The sequence below is a fragment of the Moschus berezovskii genome, chromosome 15, assembly GCF_049115385.1.
Source record: "Moschus berezovskii isolate FMDL1 chromosome 15, NW_MosBer_1.0, whole genome shotgun sequence".
Taxonomy (NCBI): domain Eukaryota; kingdom Metazoa; phylum Chordata; class Mammalia; order Artiodactyla; family Moschidae; genus Moschus; species Moschus berezovskii.
In genome coordinates, this window is record NC_142474.1 from 72,689,615 (window position 1) to 72,709,810 (window position 20,196).

Sequence of the window (20,196 nt, forward strand, 5' to 3'; positions counted from 1 at the left end):
ACACTTCCAGGAGGGCGGTATACATGCGGCGGGGGAGCGAGGTCTGTACAGCAGGTGAAGGGGGCGGACTGTATATGGAGGGTCAGGTTGGCTCTGACGGTGTCCTCCTGCGACAGGAATGGCGCGAGTTCACGAAGGAGCGGGAGAGGGGCATGCAGGTGGTGGCAGGTGCCCCCAGCGCTGGTTGGAGAAGGCGAGGGAGCGGCGGGGCAGGAGCGGGGTTGCGTAAGGTACTGGCGGGAAGGCGACGGGCGATGGGGGGCGAACCGTGCGCTCTGGGCTGGGGGCACCCGGCATGGATGCAGCGGGCCGGGGGCGGGCCTCGCGGGGGTGAGGAGTCTGAACCCGCGAGGGGTGAGGAGCCGCGGCTGGGCGCGGAGGCCAGGGCAGGAGGGGCGCAGGGCCGGGAGGGGCGCCGGGGCGGGGCCGGAAGGGCCGGGGGCGGGGCAGAAGGGGCTAAGGGGCGGGACCAAATAGGCCTCGGGGCGGGGCCGGAGGGCTCAGCGGGCGGGGCAAAAAGGGCTAAGGGGCGGGGCCGGAGGGCTCAGGGGGCGGGGCGGGGCGCGAGGCGCGGCCGCGCGCGTCTGCAGCCCGAAGTGCAGCCCTGAGTCCCGCGCTGTATCCGCGCGTCCCGAAGCGTCTTGGTGCAGCCGCCCGGCCTCACCATGCTCCCGCTGCTCGGGCTGTGCTTTGCGCTGCCGTTCTGCGCCGGGTTGCTGGAAGAGGCGAGGAGCTGGGGGGACACATCGGATCAAGTAAGTGGAGCTCTAGGGGGCCCCGGCTGCAGTCTCTTCCTACCGCCGCCTTCGGGCGCGTGGCTGCGGGACAGGCTACTGGACGCGAGGGAGGGTGGGATCACCCGCATGTCCTGACACATCGTCCCCACTTCTCCTCTCCATCCCCAGTCTTCTGCTTGGGAGCTTCCCCATCTACTGTTCCCTCGAGGAGAGAGTCTAGCTGACGAAGTTTCTTGCAGAATTGTGTCTGCACTTCAAAGTCCTGCAGAACCAAACCTTTTCGGCTTCTGTTACCTGCGCGGGTTTCTGCGGGATTTGTTCATTTCTGAGCCAGCACCCTAAGTTCTGGTTCTTTCAGATGCGCCAGTGGGGTAGAGTGCTGGCAGGTTGCTGTTGGTTTCTAGTTGTTCCAGACAGAGAGCACGTCTAGGAAATGTTCTAAACTCGTGGAAGCCTCCGCTTTTCTCATCTGAAAACCAGGAGAACAGTTTTCATCTCTTAATGCTTTAGCAGCTTAAAGGTGGCCAAATGATGGGCGGAGGACGAAGAACCAAAGGGTCTCAGTTCCCCTGGTTAATACTCTGTGTATCTGCCAGGATTTTTTAAATGGCTTAACCTCACAAGTGAATGAAACCTGCAAACATGAACTCTTAATACAATGTCTGATGGATAGGAAGGCTCTTGAAAGAATATAAAACAGGTTCCCACAGATATCAGTGCATAGACCTTATAGGGAGAAAGGGCTCTGTCCTGGTTAAGGTAGACGGTGCACTTCTGCATCTCCTGGTGCTGTTTGCACACATGTTTTTAAATTGTTTAGCTGAAAGCATGCTTTTGCAGGATGAGAAGAAGAGATAAGCAGGTATACTTTCTGACCCCTTTCCCAGCGCCTTGGTTTGAAGGCAGATCTGTAAAACAGAATCTGCCTAAACATCCCATGGTTACTTTCACGTCAACTCTGCCTTCAGGATGTGCTTATCTACAAAATGGAATGATTCTTCTCTTGTAGGACTGCCATGAGGAATAACCCATAAAAATTCCGGGAGGCTGGGTGGTGGAGGAGGAATGTGCAAGCTTAGCATCCAGAGAGCAAGGCTGGTCTCTCCTTTGCCCTTTACAGCTGTGTGGCCTGGACAAGCTCCTCTGTGCCTCTCTGTGCCTTCCTTTCCTGTCCCTTACAGCAGGGCACACGCCTCCTCTTGAGCATACTTGTAAGGATCCAGCTGCTAGTTTGTGTAAAGGACCTCGTATACTGTGGTGTATGAAATGGTAGATGTTTCGGTTAAGGACGGGGGCTTGATGCCCGTTACCGGGGCTCAATTCCTGATTCAGGCGCTTTTCAGCTCTGTGATGCTGAGCACAGTCCTGAGTGCTTCAGTCTCCAATTTTGTACAAAGTGGGAAAGAATGGATTAATGAGGGTTGGGTCGGTAATACATCTAAAAGTGCTGGGAATGGTCAGCACTTGATGTTGGAGCCTGCTGTTAGGCCTGGGCAGCTGAAGTGCTGAGGGAAGGAATTTAGGGTAAAGATCCGAAAACTTTTTAGGGGGCGGAGGGAGAAGATGTGGGAAGCCCTGAAACAAAGATTCTGTTATGAGCTAAGAGGAGGGATTAAAGCTCTGACATCTGCAAGTCCAAGTAGGTTTAACACTGAACTTCCCTGCTTATAAGAACACGGGTTTGGCCCATGTTAGTAATTTCATCCTGTCGTCAGCCGGAGGCACTGTTTATTCTTCTGGAAGATGACTAAATCAGGAAAGAACTCTGAATATAAAGTTTTGCAAAAATTTGTGATTTTACCTTTTAATCCTTACCCTCTTAAAAATTTTTTTTGTGTGTATAAGATGTAGGACTTGAGAGCACAGCCTCCAGAACCAGACTTCTGGGCTCGAATCCTGTCTCTGTGCTTACTGGAGAGTTAGTTCACATCTGTGTGAGTGCTAAGTCACTTCAGTCATCTCTGACTCTGCGACCCTGTGGACTGTAGACCACCGGGCTTCTCAGTAAATGGGATTCTTCAGGTTTGAATAGTGGAGTGAGTTGCCATGCCCTCCAACCCAGGGATCGAACCTGTGTCTCCTGCATTGTCAGGCAGTTTCTTTATCACTAACGCCACCTGGGAAGCCCTAATTCACATCTGCGAGCCTCTATTTACCTATCTCGAGGATGGGGGTGACTAGATTACTTAATTAAAGGATTCTGAATATTAATTAATATACTTTGAACAGTGCCTGGCAATACAATTAATGCTGTGGTCTCAATAATTATGACCTTCAAAATTATATGTGAACCATTTTTTAAAATTTGTTTTTATTGAATTGTAGTTGAATTACAATGCAGTTGTAGTTGTATTCGTTTCTGCTGTATAGCAAAGTGATTCAATTATATATATGTACATTCTTGTTTATTATATAATTTGATTGGTCACTGTACTGTGACTTATTTTTGTTTTACTTTTTTTTTTTTAATCTTTTGGCCACACCACAAGGATCCTAGCTCCCCAACCAGGGGATTGAACCCACACCCCCCCTGCATTGGCAACACAGTCTTAACCTCTGGACTGCCAAGGAAGTCCTGTATTATTCTTCTGTATTCTATTCCATTATGGTTTGTCACAGGGTATTGAATATAGTTCCTTGTGCTATACAGTAAGACCTCATTTTGTATCCATTCTGTAGCTAATAGTTGGCATCTGCTAACCCCAAACTCCCAATCCAGCCCTCTCCCACCCCCTCCTCCTTGGCAGCCATCAGTGTATTCTCTTTGTCCCTGGCTCTGTTGGTGTTTCATATAGACAGGTTCATTCGTCACATTTTAATTCCACATATGGTATTTGGTGAACAGCTTTCAGAGCTTTCTAGGTGGCTCGATGGTAAATAATCTACCTGCCAAAGTAGGAGATGCAGGAGACTTGGGTTCGATCCCTGAGTTGGGAGGTTCCCCTGGAGTAGAAAATGGTAGGCATGGCAACCCACTCCAGTATTCTTGCCTGGAGAATCCCATGGACAGAGGAGCCTGTTGAGCTACAGTCCCTGGGGTCATAGAGTCAGACAGGACTGAGCGACTGAGCACAAACAGTTTTTAGATGTCAGTGAATTTGTGAATTTTAGTGTACCTGAATTTGCCTGTTAGCCTGCATTCCTATTACTTATCTTTTATTGAAAATATTACTAGTATATGCTGGATTCAAGACGCTTTTCCCCCCACACCTCGTCTATAAACAGCATTATCCACAGTGTAATAAACCCACTATCTGCAGTGGTTTTCAAACTTCCTCTTGCAGAAGGACACTCAGGGCTCTTTAAAAATTCAGATTCCTGAGCCTAACTCCCATCGATTTCCATCCACCAGGTTTGGATGGGACCCCGACCGTCCTGATGCGGGCAATGTATGGACCACATTGAGACTGATACAGCTTTGAAAGCACCTTTCAGGGAATTAATATTGAAAAGCAAGTCTCGGTTTCCCCTGGTGACTCAGTGGTAAAGAACCCACCTGCTAATGCAGGAAGTGAGGGTTCCACCCCTGATCTGGGAAGATCCCACATGCTTTGGGCCACACCTATTGAGCCTGTGCTCTAGAGCCCGAAAGTTACAACTACTGAGCCCAAGTTCTGGAACTAGTGAAGCCCACACTCCCTAGAGCCCATGCTCTACCACAAGAGAAGCCAACACAATGAGAAGCCTGCGTACCGCAACTAGAGTCTCCCCTGCTTGCTGAAACTAGAGAAAAAAGCTTGTGCAGCAGTGAAGACCCAGTGCAACCATAAATAAATAATATTTTAAAATCAAATTAACTGCAATTTTTTTAAAAAAGCAAATGTCTTGTATAAAATCAGTCTGCTTTCAAATTGATATGCTTTCTTTAAATAAGGATGGAGCTGCATTCCCATTATTGCAAAATCAGTGTTTAATTTACAGATAATAGTAGCTACCAGGTATTGAGTGTCATGGAGAGTTTTCTAGGAACTCTATGTAAAAATTATAAGAAGTAGTAAAGTATATAGTTAACAACATTCCAAGTGGAACCAGGCTGCCTGGGTTCAAATCTGGATTCCACTGCCTACTGGCTGTGTGTACTTGGGCAAGTAACTTAACATCTCTGGGTCTCTCTCATCATCTGCAAGATAGCATTGTTAATGGTTCCTACCTCATAGGCACGGGTGGATCTAAATTTTTGAGAGGGGAGTCAAGTTTACATAATTGGCAAAGCCTTCTTGACAAAATTCTGTGCTAAAATGAACATTTATTTTTAAAAATTAATTAATTAATTTTAATTGGAGGCTAATTCCTTTACAATATTGTAGTGGTTTTTGCCATCCACTGACATGAAGCAGCCATGGGTGTCCATGTGTCCCCCATCCTGAACCCCCCTCCCACCTCCCTCCCCATCCCATCCCTCAGGGTTGTCCCAGTGCACCGGCTTTGAGTGCCCTTGAACAGTTATTTAGAATGATAAATCACAACAGATGACACATTTCGACAGACTGACAAGCAGCATAATTTTAGAATAATGTTTTTTTCTCAGACTTTTTTTTTTTGTAATTTATTTATTTATTTTAGGCTCCTCTAGGTCTTCATTGCTGCTCAGGCTTTTCGCTAGTTTGGTGCGAGGGCTTCACACTGTGGTGGCTACTCTTGCTGCAAAGCACGGGCTCCAGAGAACAGGCTCAGTAGTAGTGGCGAACCGGCTTAGTTGTCCTGTGGCATGTGGGATTTTCCTGGACCAGGGATCGAACCCGTGTCTCCTGCACTGGCACGCGGATTCTTTCCTACTGAACCACTAAGGAAGCCTGATATCATCATTGTTAAGGGACTGTGCAAGTGAGGGATCCTGATGCTTACCTTTCATCAGCTTCTAAGTAATAACAGACTATTAAATAAAAAATAATTAACCCACTCTGTTGGGTAAAGCACTTACATATAGTAACACTCAGGTCTCATGAGCTATTTTTATTATTTATAAACAGCCTGGTTGAATCCCTACCACTGCAAGGAAAGCCTCAGGAAGCTTCCTCTCCAGGAGAAGAAACTTGGAAATCCCCCCAGGGGGAGTGATGCACCCAAGGGGATAGTTTAGAGCCTGAATTAGACCCCAGGTGCGCTGAATGCCAAGCTGGGCTCTCAGTGACTCTTCCAAAGACTGCACCACTTTCATATTTACAACTCGATGTGGTCTGTTTAGGGAGGTTATCTCCTGGCACACAGATAGTGTTGAGCCTTTGCTTCCAGTAACACATTCATTGTGGTGATCTGTTTCTAAGTCCCTGAACTGAGCATTTCTGCACTTTTAACTTTTATAATCTCCCACTTTGCATTTGGGAAAACACAGAAAATCAAGACAATTTTTTTTAAATTCTTTGAAAAATAAAGGCAAGATCTTGTGAGCCCAGACCACTCAATCATATCTCCTTTATGTGCATGGCTGTGATTGTTTCAGTGGAGTCGTAAGGCTGGATGGGGAAGAAGGATATTGTGGGAGAGATTCCAGAGATTGGCTCACTTCTGAATTAGCCGTGTCTGGTTTCTCTGGGGGTGGGATTGGGGAGAAGAGGCGCGAATCCTAAGAGCTGAGCCATGAGTCCTGTGTGGCCTTGTGTTCCTATCACACACTCCCCCAAAGTCCTGGATGCTCTAATGTAAAGGAGCCCTGCCCACATGCTGTCAGAGGTCCAGCTGAAAGTCCTGCAAGCTTTTTCTTTTTAAGTTTTTATTGACTTTATTACCATATTGCTTCTGTTTTATGTTTTGGTTTTTTGGCAGCGAGGCACGTGGAATCTCAGCTCCCCAACCAGGGACTGAACCCACACCCCCTGCATTGGAGGTCTTAACCCCTGGACCACCAGGGAAGTCCCCTGCAAGTTTTCAGTATCTAAGGAACAGATGGTCGGTTTAGGAAGATGGAGCCATTGGATGGAGACCTGAGCTTTTTTTTTTTTCTGCTGGGAGGGTCTCTGACCTCTTCATTATCTTCCCACAAGCTGAGTCCATGTCCCTTGTTTCTCACAGATTGAAAGTGACAGGGTAACTCACCTAAGGCTGGTTGGTTTGGGTTTTGTTATTGTTTTCCCAGCTGCCTGGAAACTGACATTTCAGCCCCCCAACCCCTGCACCCGACCCCAGATGAAGTTTCTTCTCCCATTGCTGAGGTTATGGGCAGCCCACATGGCGCATGGCACGTGGCTGAACAACATGCAGCCCCATTTCTCCGAAAGAAAACTTTTGTGCCAGTGATAGAGAATTACTGGAATGGGGCTCTTCAAAGACTAACTGTCCTCAGCCCAGGTGATGGGTGGCATCTCCTGTGCTGTCTGGCCTGTCACCCTGGGGTCAGTGTCAGGTCCTGGCCAGGTCTCTGAGGCAGCTGACTCCTGAGTTCCTGGTCTTGGCTTCAGAATGTCCTCGGGAGATGCAGGCCATGGGGTAGATAAGTTCCTGGCACAGAGCCCACTAGGAGCTCATGTCTCAGCCATTTGATGGTGTGTGGCTGAGACTGGCCTCAGTGCAGCCACTCCTGGCTCTGTGATGGAACCTAGAGAGACAGAGGTGGTGGCAGAGCTCGGAAGGAGTGAGGGCTTGAATCCGGCCTTTCTGTCTCTCGATCAGTGGACCCGGGTCATGAAAGCACCCATCCCTAAAGGGAATGTGTGTATTGTACGTGTTTCAAATACCCCTCACCCTGGGTGGAAGTAAGTTTCACTCCTGTCCTCCCTTCCCACACTCTTCCCCATCTGTGGACTTTCTGGAATGCTCTCTCTTCCCTTCTGAGCCTGATCCAACCCTGTGATTGATCCTGGGGGGAAAATACCATCTGTTTTATCCAGATGATGAACATTAAGCTGTTTTTCACCTGTAGTCGGACCGTCTGATGGTGGGATAGATGGGGATTCCAGTCCCCCAGGTCTGTTGGGGTTATTGCTACATTCTTGGTGCAAAGGCAGTCTTCAGCCACCCATGTACGTTCTGGTGGTAAATGCTGCTTGGTCCCTGTGAGTTGAAGAGGCAGATAATGAGTGATTTCTCAGCATGGTTCTCATGTTGAACCTGATTCTCTTTAAATTTGTCTTCCCTCTTTATTCCATTCCAACCAGCATCCTACACACCGACTTCAAGCCATCCCTCCATCGTAAAGCCTCTCGTAGTCACTTGAGAGCGTAGTGAACTCTTCTTTTTCTCCCCATTTTCTTTGTAACTTATAAAAATTACCTCATCTGGTAAGTTTTCCTGAGTGTATTTTCTTTGAAGTTAGGTAGTATGGCATGAAGTAGGTCCTTCATGGCAAAGATTGTGGCTGATACTTATTAAATACTGTGGTCTGGACATCTGTTCTGGCGCTGGAGAAGTAAGCTCAGCTTGGAAGGAGTAGAAATTCCTATCTGAGCCATCTCATAAGTCTGTGATTTGGGGCCCATGCTCTGAGGTTATTATTCAGAACACTCCTTGACTTTAAGCTGGATTCGGTTACCTGTCCTTAACCCCCACTTCCAGGTTCTTATAAGGGAACAGGAAAGCTCTCAAACAATAAAAGGGGCCAGGAATTCCTAACTAAAAACAATGAAGATGACATTAGTGTCATTTCCACTTCTAATCCTAGCTGGCACCAGGAATTTCTGTTCACCAGGAAGTTTTGATTCTGGTTTGGTCTGTGTCTAAATCTGGACTCAAGTGCTGCCATGGTGATTCCCTGAGATATCAGATAGCCACCTCAAAAATGAAAAACCAACTTCTCTTGTTCTCCTGAATACTTGTTTATTTTCTTGGAAAACTATTCTTCAAAGGAGGAGACTTCAAAGAGAATACTTTAGATCGACCAGAGAACATAATACCTGAGCAGGGCCAGGCTTCTCTTCTGACCATGGTTAGTTATTTTAAGTGGTCCCCAGACGATTCCACAATTTTAGGAAGGGAGGGGCCAGAGACAAACCTGCAGAACTGGTGGAGACCTTGCCCAGGACACTAATTCTGGTTCCCTTTGGACCGCTCAAATCATTCCACCTCATTTTAGAAATGAAACCAGTAGTCTCCTAGTGACTAGTTCTCATTTGGCGTCAGAGCATATGTCAACTGAAATCCTATATTAGTTCTTCCTGTTCCATGTTCTATAGAATAGGGGACTCTATGATGGCTTACAATTGTAATTTACAGTAGCACATATCTATTTGCAGAAGGGATCAGAAGAGGATCATGATTAAACCAGTTTTTTAGTTTACTGAATGGAAATATCTTTTTTTTTTTCTATTTGCAAGTGATACAAAGCTAAGGTACTACAGAAGAGTTTAAAGAAAAAAAATTCAGACATTCGGAGGTAATTGCCATTAAAATTTTGGGTGCCTTTCTGCACATACAGACACTTATACTTAAAAAATGAGATCGGTAAAGATAGCATTTTGTTACATGATTTAATCATTCAAAGTGTGTCTGACTGTATCAGTGAGGACAGGCCAGGCTGAACTGGGGTGAGAACCCCCAAACTGCAATGATTTAAATGACAAACATTTATTTCTTTTTTTAAAAACTTTTTGTTTTGTATTGGAGTATAGCCGATACAATGCTGTGATACTTTCAGGTGAACAGCAAGGGGACTCAGCCATACATGTACATATATCCATTCTCCCCTAGATCCCCCTCCCATCCAGGCTGCCACATGACATTGAGCAGAGTCCCCTGGCTATACAGAAGGTCCTTGTTGGTTCTCCATTTTAAATTCAGCAGCGTTTACATGTCCATCCCAAAGGCCCTAACCATCCTTTCTCTCCATCCTTCTGCCCGCTACCTGGCAACCATAAATTAGACGAACGTTTGTTTCTTGCTTGTATGGTGCCCATCCTGGGGTGTCAGTGGAGCAAGTGTGACCTTAGGCTTGATGGGGCAGCAGCCTCTCAAATGTTACTGCTTACTGCGCAGGTGAGAAAAGGCAGTTCTGGAGACTCTCATACCTTCTATCAAGTCCTTGGTGGAGAAGTGACAGAGGCCACCTACATTCATAAGTTATTGGCCAGAACCAGTCATGTGGCTCTGTCTTCCCACCAGGGGCCAGGAAATGCAATCCTTCCAGCAGACAGCTAGAGAAATATTTATTGAACAGCTCAGAAGTCAGGTAAAACTAACATTTGATGTCAATAAATATAGGTCCATACCATTATTTTAATAGCTGTATTCTGATTTCACTAAAGCATGATATATTTAACCAAACCACTTTTAAAGGATATGTTAGGCTATTTCCAAGGATCAACAATTGTTTTAAAAGTTGCAAAGAAGTCTTTTCATGCTTTCATTTTTTTTGTATTGATATTCCCTCCCCTCCCAATTGATACTTTTCTGAAAGTAGGATTTCTAAATTAAAAGACATGCATACTGGCGGGAATGTAAAATGTTACAGCTAGCTACTTTGCAAACTGGTGTATCTATTTCTCAAAAGTTAAATTTACCATATGACCCAGGAATTCCACTTATAAAGGAAATAAAAACACAGAGACATCTATGTGAATATCCGTGCAAGTTCCACAGTGTAAATAATAGCCAAAAGGTGGAAATAACCTTCGAGTCCGACAGCTGGGAAGTGGATAAACACAATGTGATGTATCCACACAATGGACTATTATTCAGACATAAAAAAGAATGAAGTGCTAATAAATCTACAAGATTATGCTAAATGGAAAGGGCCAGTAAAAAATGACCACATATTGTACGAGTCCATTTATACGAAATGCCCAGGATGAGTAAATCCATAGAGACAAAGTAGATTAACGGGTGCCTAGGTCCAGGGAAAGGCTGGGGTTGGGAAGTGACAGGTAGAGCAGGGTTTCTTTGGGGATAAAAATATTCTAAATTATTTGTGGTGATGGTTTGTCCAGCTCTGTGACTATATTTTAAAAAATAGAATTGTGCACATTAAAAGAGTGAATTTTATTGTTTGTAAGTTATACCTTACGAAGCTGTTAAAAAAGGTTTGTGTAAAGTCTAAGCATATTTTCTAAGGTTTTGATCAACATTGTCATACTGCCCTCCAGGAAGGCCGACTTATTACTCACAACAGTGGAGTCCACACTTCTGTTCTTTAAACAGTGATTTATCTTGAGAAGTGGTTGGCAACCAGCTAGGATTTCTACATGAGTCCGGAGGGGCTGGTTAATTATTAGATGATTTTTAAAACTAAGGACGCTATCACCTTCCCGTGCCCCTCCTCTGCCTGTGGGAAAGTATGGCAAATCATCCAGACAAAACACATTAGAAAGTTCAAGGTAAGTTCAGTTTTGCCTCTAGAACTTCCTGGGGTTTTGAGCAGAATGAATGATCCCATCAGAGGCAGGCAGACATGTTTACTCATTGTAATAGACACAACAGCGAAGAGTTGATTTTCAAGCCAAAAATAAATGGAAACTGAATACAAATGCTCTTTTTTTTTTAAAGATTTTTCTTTTGATGTGGACCATTTTTCAGGCCTTTGTTGAATTTGTTACAGTATTGTTTTGGATTTACATTTTGCTTTTTTGTCTGCGAGGCATGTGGAACCCAGCTCCCTGACCCAGGATTAAACCCCAGCTCCCTGCATTGGAAGGTGAAGTCTTGCCCACTGGACGGCCAGGGAAGTCCCTGAATACAGATACTCTGTTCTGGTCATTTCATCTGCTCCCCTAACAGATGTAAGAACCCTCAGATGAGGAGGGTTAAGCAGCCAGCCAGGTCTGAGAAGCATGAATTCTAACCTTGTTCTGGGTTCCTCCTTGTTCAAAGTCAAAACTGCTTTTCAGGTGGTGGATAACCCTTCGTGTGCCTTCGTGGGTCTTAACCCTCTTCGTGTAACTAATTCACGTGAGAAAGACCTCACAATCATATTTCATGTCTCTTTTTTCCTTCTAGGTTGGACTCAGGATCCCAAGGCAAGTCAGGCTGTTGCAAAGGCTGGTACGTATATTCACATAAATTCTCTTAAAAGTCTGTACCCCTCACGAGTCTGTGCATTTGGAGCCAGGTAACAGCTATGCTCGCAGCTACTCCAAACCTTAAAGTTGCATGTAGAAGAAATTGAACGTGAAACAGCATAGCTTTTTTAAAAATGTTTATTATGATGATATTGTCATGTTCTTTTTTTTTTTTTTTGGCTTCACAACATGGGGGATCTTAGTTCTCCGACCAGGGATTGAACCCTCACCCTTTGCATTGAAAGCATGGAATCTTATCCAGTCGACCACCACGAAGTCCCCAGCATAGCTTTTATAAACCTTTCTTTGATAAACTTTTTCTTTAAGTGGATGTTTTTCTGGAAAGGAACCTGATTATTCCAGTAAAAGTATAAGGACGAAGTGTGAAGTTTTCAAAGACCTTCTTAGAAAAAAGCTAACACCTAAAGTGAACCTTTCCTTTTTTTTAATAATGTTCTTACACAAGAAGTAAAGATGGTGTTAGGAAGTAAACAGTGAAAGCAAGCAGAGAATTCCCATTTGTAGATTGAAGCTTCATATGATAGAAGTTGGGCCAGGCTCTCAGTGTATGCTGCAGGCTTCCAGATGGAACTTGGGAAAACGTTCAGGATTCTAAGTGTTTATTTGAAATGACCTCAGTCCTTCCTTCCCACGGTGTGTACAGTGATATATCCAAATGTGGGGACACGTCTTCAGGCTCTGAGGATACGGAATCCTCTGCACACCCTCAGGGATAAGCCATAAACCCAAGCTGTTTACTCCCTGTTCCTGGCTGGTGTCTGAATTCCTGCTGAATTGCTCATGACCAATGTCACAATCATTCCCACCTTTATTTGGACCGGGACTTTGTATTCTCCTCATTTTCTGCATGGCTTCCTCCTCCCTGCCCACCCCATCCTCCCAATCCTGCCTCCCCAGATTTACTACCCTCAGTCTTTTTCTGTTTTGCTGCATGTTCACATAATCATAGACACTCATACCTGTAAGGTATAGTTCGGGCTGAGGCAGAAAAGAAGGAGAGATGACCTCAACGGAAGTAGGTTACCTTTATTCAGGCAAGGAGGGGCAACAGTCAGCCTAACGACCAGGCTGAGCGCCCAGAGGGATCAGGGAGGCTCCATATTGATAGGGAGGTTTATGGAAGCGATAAGGGAAATGTTAGTCAGGTGGGCAGGGGGTGATAAGTCTTCTGGGCAGGTGTAGGGGGTGGAAGGTTTCTGGACAGGGGGTGATAAGCCCCAGCTAGATACAACCAGCCTGGAGCATCAGGGCGGGACCTAAAGTTTGGTTTTGTTTTCTCCGAAGTTAGATGATTCAGCAAGGGCCTTTGAGACTCTTGTTTTCTTTTCTAGGCCCAAAGACTCCTTCAATATGTGAACATAAATGGGGGGCAGGCGACACCTACACACCCGGCACCTTGTTGGTTTGACCACAAGAGGGGCACTGAATACCGAGGGGATTGCCAGCCTCTAGGGTCTAACGTCTGATGATCTGACGTGGAGCCAATGTAATAATAATAGAAATAAAGTGCACAATAAATATAATAAACTTGAATCATCCTGAAACCATCCGTCAACCTTCTGGTCCATGGCAGGATTGTCTGCCATGAAATGGGTTCCTGGTGCCAAAAAGGTTGGAGACTGCTGCGTTATAGCACAGGGAACTCTACTCAGTACTCTGTAATGACCTATATGGGAACAGAATCTAAAAAGGAGTGGATATATGTATGTGTATAACAGCAGAAACTAGCTCATCACTGTGAATCAACCATACTTCAGTTCAGTTCAGTCGCTCAGTCACATCTGACTCTGCGACCCCATGGACTGCAGCACACCAGGCTTCCCTGTCCATCACCGACTCCCAGAACTTGCTCAGACTCATGCCCATCAAGTTGGTGATGCCATCCAACCATCTCATCCTCTGTCGTCCCCTTCTCCTCCTGCCTTCAATCTTTCCCGGCATCAGGGTCTTTTCAAATGAGTCAGTTCTTCTCATCAGGTGGCCAAAGTATTGGAGCTTCAGCATCAGTTCTTCCAATGATTATTCAGGACTGATTTCCTTTAGGATTGGCGTTGGATCTCCTTGCAGTCCAAGGGACTCTCAAGAGTCTTCTCCAACACCACAGTTCAAAAGCATCAATTCTTCAGTAAAAATCCATAAAAAAGGGAGGAGGCCTTGCTCCCAGCAAGACATAGATGCACATATTCATTCATTCAAGGATTTTGTTAAGTCTTCACTGTCTGCCCAGCACTGTTCAAGGCATTGGGAATCCAGCAATGGACAAACAGGCAAAAGACACTATCTTTCATAGAGCTTGAATTCTAAAGAGGGGCAGAGATAGGCAAAGTCTATAAATAAATGGTTAAATGCGTTAGGAATGGAGAAGATAAGTACCACTGAGAAAAAAACAGCAGAGCAATGTGGGGACTCTTGTATACCTTTTAAGATTTTGAGATTTTTCATATTTGCTATCAGACAGTGGGACCATGTAAATACAACTGCTGTTCCCTGCATGCTGACCACAGGCCAGGTGTTGTCCTGAGTATCTCTTGTGTTCTAGCTCAGCCAAATACAGACACATTTTACAGACAAGAAAACAGAGTCACTTATCCAGGATTACACTTTCCATAAGAGGTGATCGAACAAGGGTTTTGAGTCCCAACAGCCTGGCTTCTGAGTTTGTACTCGGCACTAATACACCCAACTGCCTTCTCACCTAAATATATTTGTTTCTTATTATTTTCACTCAGCAGTGCCTCACCTGGCCTAAATCTGTTCCTCCTTCTAGACGATGAAAAATATACCACGTCGTTGGCACACCATAGTTTATCAAGCATTCTGCTATTGAGCTTTCAGTATGGTTTCAATTTTTTGGCGTCTGTAAACGTTGCTGCAGGGTTGCTGATCAAAGTGCACATACATTTTTAAAAATTTTGATAGATGTAGTCAGACTACAGGAAGATCCCCTGGAGAAGGAAATGGCAACCCACTCCAGTGTTCTTGCCTGGAGAATCCCAGGATGGGGGAGCCTGGTGGGCTTCCATCTATGGGGTCGCACAGAGTCGGACACAACTGAAGTGACTTAGCAGCTTAGCAGTCAGACTAGTTTTTGAATACTCCTAGTACTTTCTGTCATAATTCCATTTCTATCAGCAATGATGAATATGCACATTTCCGCCAGCAACAGTAGAATTACTCTTTGATTTGTCAGTCTCTGAAATATAAAATGATATCAGTCCTTCAGTGTGTATTCCCCTGACTTATGAGTTTGGATTTTTCTCCATACAGAGTCGTTCTTCCATGAATTGTTTTTCAGGTCCTGCAGCCATTTTTCTTTGATTTCTTTTCAAATTTTTCTTGTTGCTTAGTCCCTAAGTCATGTCCAGTTCTTTGTGACTGCATGCACTGTAGCCCACCAGGCTCCTCTGCCCATGGGATTTCCTAGGTAAGTATACTGGAATGGGTTGCCATTTCCTTCTCCAGGAATAGAACCCACGTCTCCTGCATTGGTAGGTGAATTCTTTATGGCTAACCCACCAGGGAAGCCCTCTTTTGTGATTTTTATCTCCTGATTGTCAGTATGGGCTTCCCAAGTGGCGTTAGTGGTAAAGAACACATCCGCCAATGCAGGAGACAAAGAGAAATAGGTTCGATCCCGGGTGGGGAAGATTCCCTGGAGGAGGGCATGGCAACCCATTCCAATATTCTTGCCTGAGAAATCCTGTGGGCAGAGGAAGGAGCCTAGTAGGCTACAGCCCATAGAGTCGCAAAGAGTCAGACATGACTGAAACGACTTAGCATGCACGCACGCACTTATCAGTATGTGGGAGATCTCTGTGTGTTTTGGATACTCTGTATTCTGAATTGGAAGAGTTCTTCCCTAAATCTGTCATTTGTCTATTAACTTTGTTTATGAAATATTTGTCATTATAAAGGCTTTAAGTTCCTGAGTAATAAATAAGTTTATCTTTTCTTGTTTTCATTCGTAGTTACAAAGATTTTCTTGACCTTTGACTGTTTCATAGCATCTCACAGATTTTTCTTTAGAAATCTAGGAATGGTGAAAGCCTCTCTTTAATTAGTATCATATAAATTTGTTAATGTTGACTTCATTTACCCATCCAGACAGTATCAGAATGATCTTTCCAGCATGGGTCTGGTGTATCACTCTCTTTTTTTTTAAATTTATTTATTTTAATTGGAGGCTAATTACTTTACATTATTGTATTGGCTTTGCCACACACTGACATGAATCCGCCCCGGGTGTACATGTGTTCCCCATCTTGAACCCCCCTCCCACCTCCCTCCTCCCCATATCATCCCTCTGCTTCATCCCAGTGCACCAGCCCTGAGCATCCTGTATCATGCATCAAACGTGGACTGGCGGTTCGTTCCACATATGATAATATACATGTTTCAATGCCATTCTCCCAAATCATCCCACCCTCGCCCTCTCCCACAGAGTCCAAAAGACTATTCTATACATCTGTGTCTCTTTTGCTGTCTTGTATACAGGGTTATCATTATCATCTTTCTAAATTCCATATATATGCATTAGTATACTGTACTGGTGTTTTTCTTTCTGGCTTACTTCACTCTGTATAATAGGCTCTAGTTTCATCCACCTCATTAGAACTGGTTCAAATGCATTCTTTTTAATGGCTGAAAAATACTCCATTGTGTATATGTACCACAGCTTTCTTATCCATTCGTCTGCAGATGGACATCTAGGTTGCTTCCATGTCCTGGCTATTATAAACAGTGCCACGATGAACACTGGAGTACATGTGTCTCTTTCAATTCTGGTTTTCTCAGTGTATATGCCCAGGAGTGCGATAGCTGGGTCGTCTGGCAGTTCTGTTTCCAGTTTTTTGAGGAATCTCCACACTGTTTTCCACAGTGGCTGTACTAGTTTGCATTCCCACCAACAGTGTAAGAGGGTTCCCTTTTCTCCACACCCTCTCCAGCATTTATTGCTTGTAGACTTTTGGATAGCAGCCATTCTGACTGGTGTGAAATGCTACCTCATTATGGTTTTGATTTGCAGTTCTCTGATTGTGAGTGATGTTGAGCATTTTTTCGTGTGTTTGTTAGCCATCTGTATGTCTTCTTTGGAGAAATGTCTGTTTAGTTCTTTGGCCCACTTTTTGATTGGGTCATTTATTTTTCTGGAATTGAGCTGCAGGAGGAGTTGATTGTATATTTTTGATATTAATTCTTTGTCAGTTGTTTCATTTGCTATTATTTTCTCCCATTCTGAAGGCTGTCTTTTCACCTTTACTTATAGTTTCCTTTGCTGTGCAGAAGCTTTTAATTTTAATTAGGTCCCATTTGTTTATTTTTGCTTTTATTTCCAATATTCTGGGAGGTGGGTCATGGAGGATCCTGCTGTGATTTATGTCAAAGAGTGTTTTGCCTATGTTCTCCTCTAGGAGTTTTATAGTTTCTGGTCTTACATTTAGATCTTTAATCCATTTGAGTTTATTTTTGTGTGTGGTGTTACGGAGTGTTCTAGTTTCATTCTTTTACAAGTGCTTGACCAGTTTTCCCAGCACCACTTGTTAAAGAGATTGTCTTTTCTCCATTGAATATTCTTGCCTCCTTTGTCAAAGATAAGGTGTCCATAGGTGCATGGATTTATCTCTGGGCTTTCTATTTTGTTCCATTGATCTATATTTCTTTTTTTTTAATTTATTTTATTGGAGGCAAATTACCTTACATTTATATATTGGTTGGTTTTGCCATACATTGACATGAATCCGCCCCGGGTGTACATGTGTTCTCTTTCTTGAACCCCCCTCCCACCTCCCTCTTCCCCATATCCTCCCTCCATGTCATCCCCGTGCACCAGCCCCAAGCATCCTGTATCATGCGTCGAACCTGGACTGGTCACTTATGATAATATACATGCTACAATGCCGTTCTCCCCAATCATCCCACCTTCACCCTCTCCCACAGAGTCCCAAAGACTGTTCTATATGCCTATATCTCTTTTGCAGTCTCGTATACAGGGTTCAGGTTACCGTCTTTCTAAATTCCATATATATGCATTAGTATACTGTATTGATGTTTTTCTTTCTGGCTTACTTCACTCTGTATAAATGGCTCCAATTTCATCCACCTCATTAAAACTGATTCAAATGCATTCTTTTTGATGGCTGAAAAATACTCCATTGTGTATATGTACCAAAGCTTTCTTATCCATTCATCTGCAGATGGACATCTAAGTTGCTTCCATGTCCTGGCTATTATAAACAGTGCTGCAATGAACATTGGAGTACATGTGTCTCTTTCAATTCTGGTTTCCTCAGTGTGTATGCCCAGGAATGCGATTGCTGGATCATATGGCAGTTCTATTTCCAGTTTTCTGAGGAATCTCCACACTGTTCTCCATAGTGGCTGTACTAGTTTGCATTCCCACCAACAGTATAAGAGGGTTCCCTTCTCTCCACACCCTCTCCAGCATTTATTGCATGTAGACTTTTGGATAGCAGCCATTCTGACTGGTGTGAAATGGTATCTCATTGTGGTTTTGATTTGCATCTCTCTGATTATGAGGGATGTTGAGCATTTTTTCATGTGTTTGTTAGCCATCTGTATGTCTTCTTTGGAGAAATGTCTGTTTAGTTCTTTGGCCCATTTTTTGATTGGGTCACTTAGTTTTCTGGAATTGAGCTGCAGGAGCTGCTTGTATATTTGGAGATTAATCCTTTATCAGTTGCTTCATTTGCTATTATTTTCTCCCATTCTGCAGGCTGTCTTTTCACCTTGCTTAGAGTTTCCTTTGCTGTGCAGAAGCTTTTGATTTTAACTAGGTCCCATTTGTTTATTTTTGCTTTTATTTCCAATATTCTGGGAGGTGGGTCATGGAGGATCCTGCTGTGATTTATGTCAGAGAGTGTTTTGCCTACGTTCTTCTCTAGGAGTTTTATAGTATCTGGTCTTACATTTAGCTCTCTAATCCATTTTGAGTTTATTTTGGTGTATGGTGTTAGGAAGTGTTCTAGTTTCATTCTTTTACAAGTGGCTGACCAGTTTTCCCAGCACCGCCTGTTAAAGAGACTGTCTTTTGTCCATTTTATATTCTTGCCTCTTTTGTCGAAGATAAGGTGTCCATAGGTGCGTGAGTTTATCTCTGGGCTTTCTATTTTGTTCCATTGATCTATATTTCTGTCTTTATGCCAGTACCATACTGTCTTGATGACTGTGGCTTTGTCGTAGAGCCTGAAGTGCAGCAGGTTGATGCCCCCAATTCCATTCTTCTTTCTCAAGATTGCTTTTGCTATTCGAGGTTTTTTGTATTTCCATACAAATTGTGAAATTATTTGTTCTAGCTCTGTGAAAAATACCATTGGTAACTTGATAGGGATTGCATTGAACCTATAAATTACTTTGGGTAGTATATTCATTTTCTGTCCTCAGTGGCTTTGTGGTTTCCCTGGTGGCTCAGTGGTAAAGACGCCACCTGCCAATGCAGGAGACTTGGGTTTGATCCCCTGGGTCAGGAACATCCCCTAGAAGAGGAAATGGCAACCCACTCCAGTATTCCTGCCTGGAAAATTCCATGGACAGAGGAGCCTGGCAGGCTATAGGTCATGGGGTCGCAAAACAGTTGGACACGACTTAGTGACTAAAATGAAAGCAAAAAATCAGTGACTTTGTATCATCTGTAGGATTAACTCTGAAGATGTCTAAGCCCACCCCACCCCTGCTCCATGATCTGGCTCCTGCCTGTCTCTGTAGCCTTAGTTTACCCAAAGTTTCCTTGTATTTCACGTTCTAGCTGTGCCGCACTAATCTGAACGTTCTCTACTCTGATTAACGAAGAGGATGTGGTGGCAACAGCTGGGATGTTCCTATCACTCCCAGCTCAAGGACCCCTGGGAACACGCTTTGATTTTATTCTGAATTAATTAGGTACCCTTTTAAGGAAGCTCTCTGCTATTGAAGATACGTACAGTGTTTACCTTTTGAAAAGCAGGAGTATCTTTTTGTTGGAGTCTTCTTGGTGCTTGACAACTACTGGCCTGGTTTTCCTAGAATAATTCGCTGTCATATGTTAACCTCCCGATGGCAGAGCCACGGCTTGGCATCCTCTTCATAACAGAGATTCTAAAATTTGCAGCTTTGTTTTGAGCGGATGTGGAATGACCATCACGAAGGAGGAGGTTTACACTCACAGGTCCCCAGGGACGAGTGGCATGCAAGGCCACGTGGAGAAGCACCAGGTCACTTGGGGCAGCACGGTCAGAGGGGAGAACATGGCCAAGAGCCTTTATTGGGGTTTTTGCAGGAAGGAATTGATGAGTCAGGTTAGGTGTGCTGAGTAACCATAGGACTGGCTGGTGGTTTAGTCACTCAGTTGTGTCCAACTCTTTGTGACCTCATGGACTGTAGGACTGGGTAGCTGAAATAATTTTGGCAAGCTCTGGGCTACAGAGTCTGACCATGGTGTGATTTGGGGCAGGGGGAATATTGGCTGGTGTGCAAAAGCTTGGTAAAGTAGGTGGCTGGGATGGGGGTGGTGCTATTACTGA

The 20,196-nt window shown here is 44.4% G+C and overlaps 1 protein-coding gene across 1 annotated transcript in view; it reads left to right on the forward strand.

The window, feature by feature from the left end:
• The first annotated feature begins 581 nt into the window (after positions 1-581).
• ITIH5 (inter-alpha-trypsin inhibitor heavy chain 5) overlaps positions 582-20,196 on the forward strand; it is a 90,683-nt gene continuing 71,068 nt past the window's right edge. Inside the window, exons 1-2 of the mRNA XM_055427231.2 lie at positions 582-755; positions 11,598-11,642. Of these exons, the coding sequence (XP_055283206.2) occupies positions 666-755; positions 11,598-11,642 (135 nt within the window). The 5' untranslated portion in view covers positions 582-665. The remainder of the gene's footprint in view (positions 756-11,597; positions 11,643-20,196) is intronic.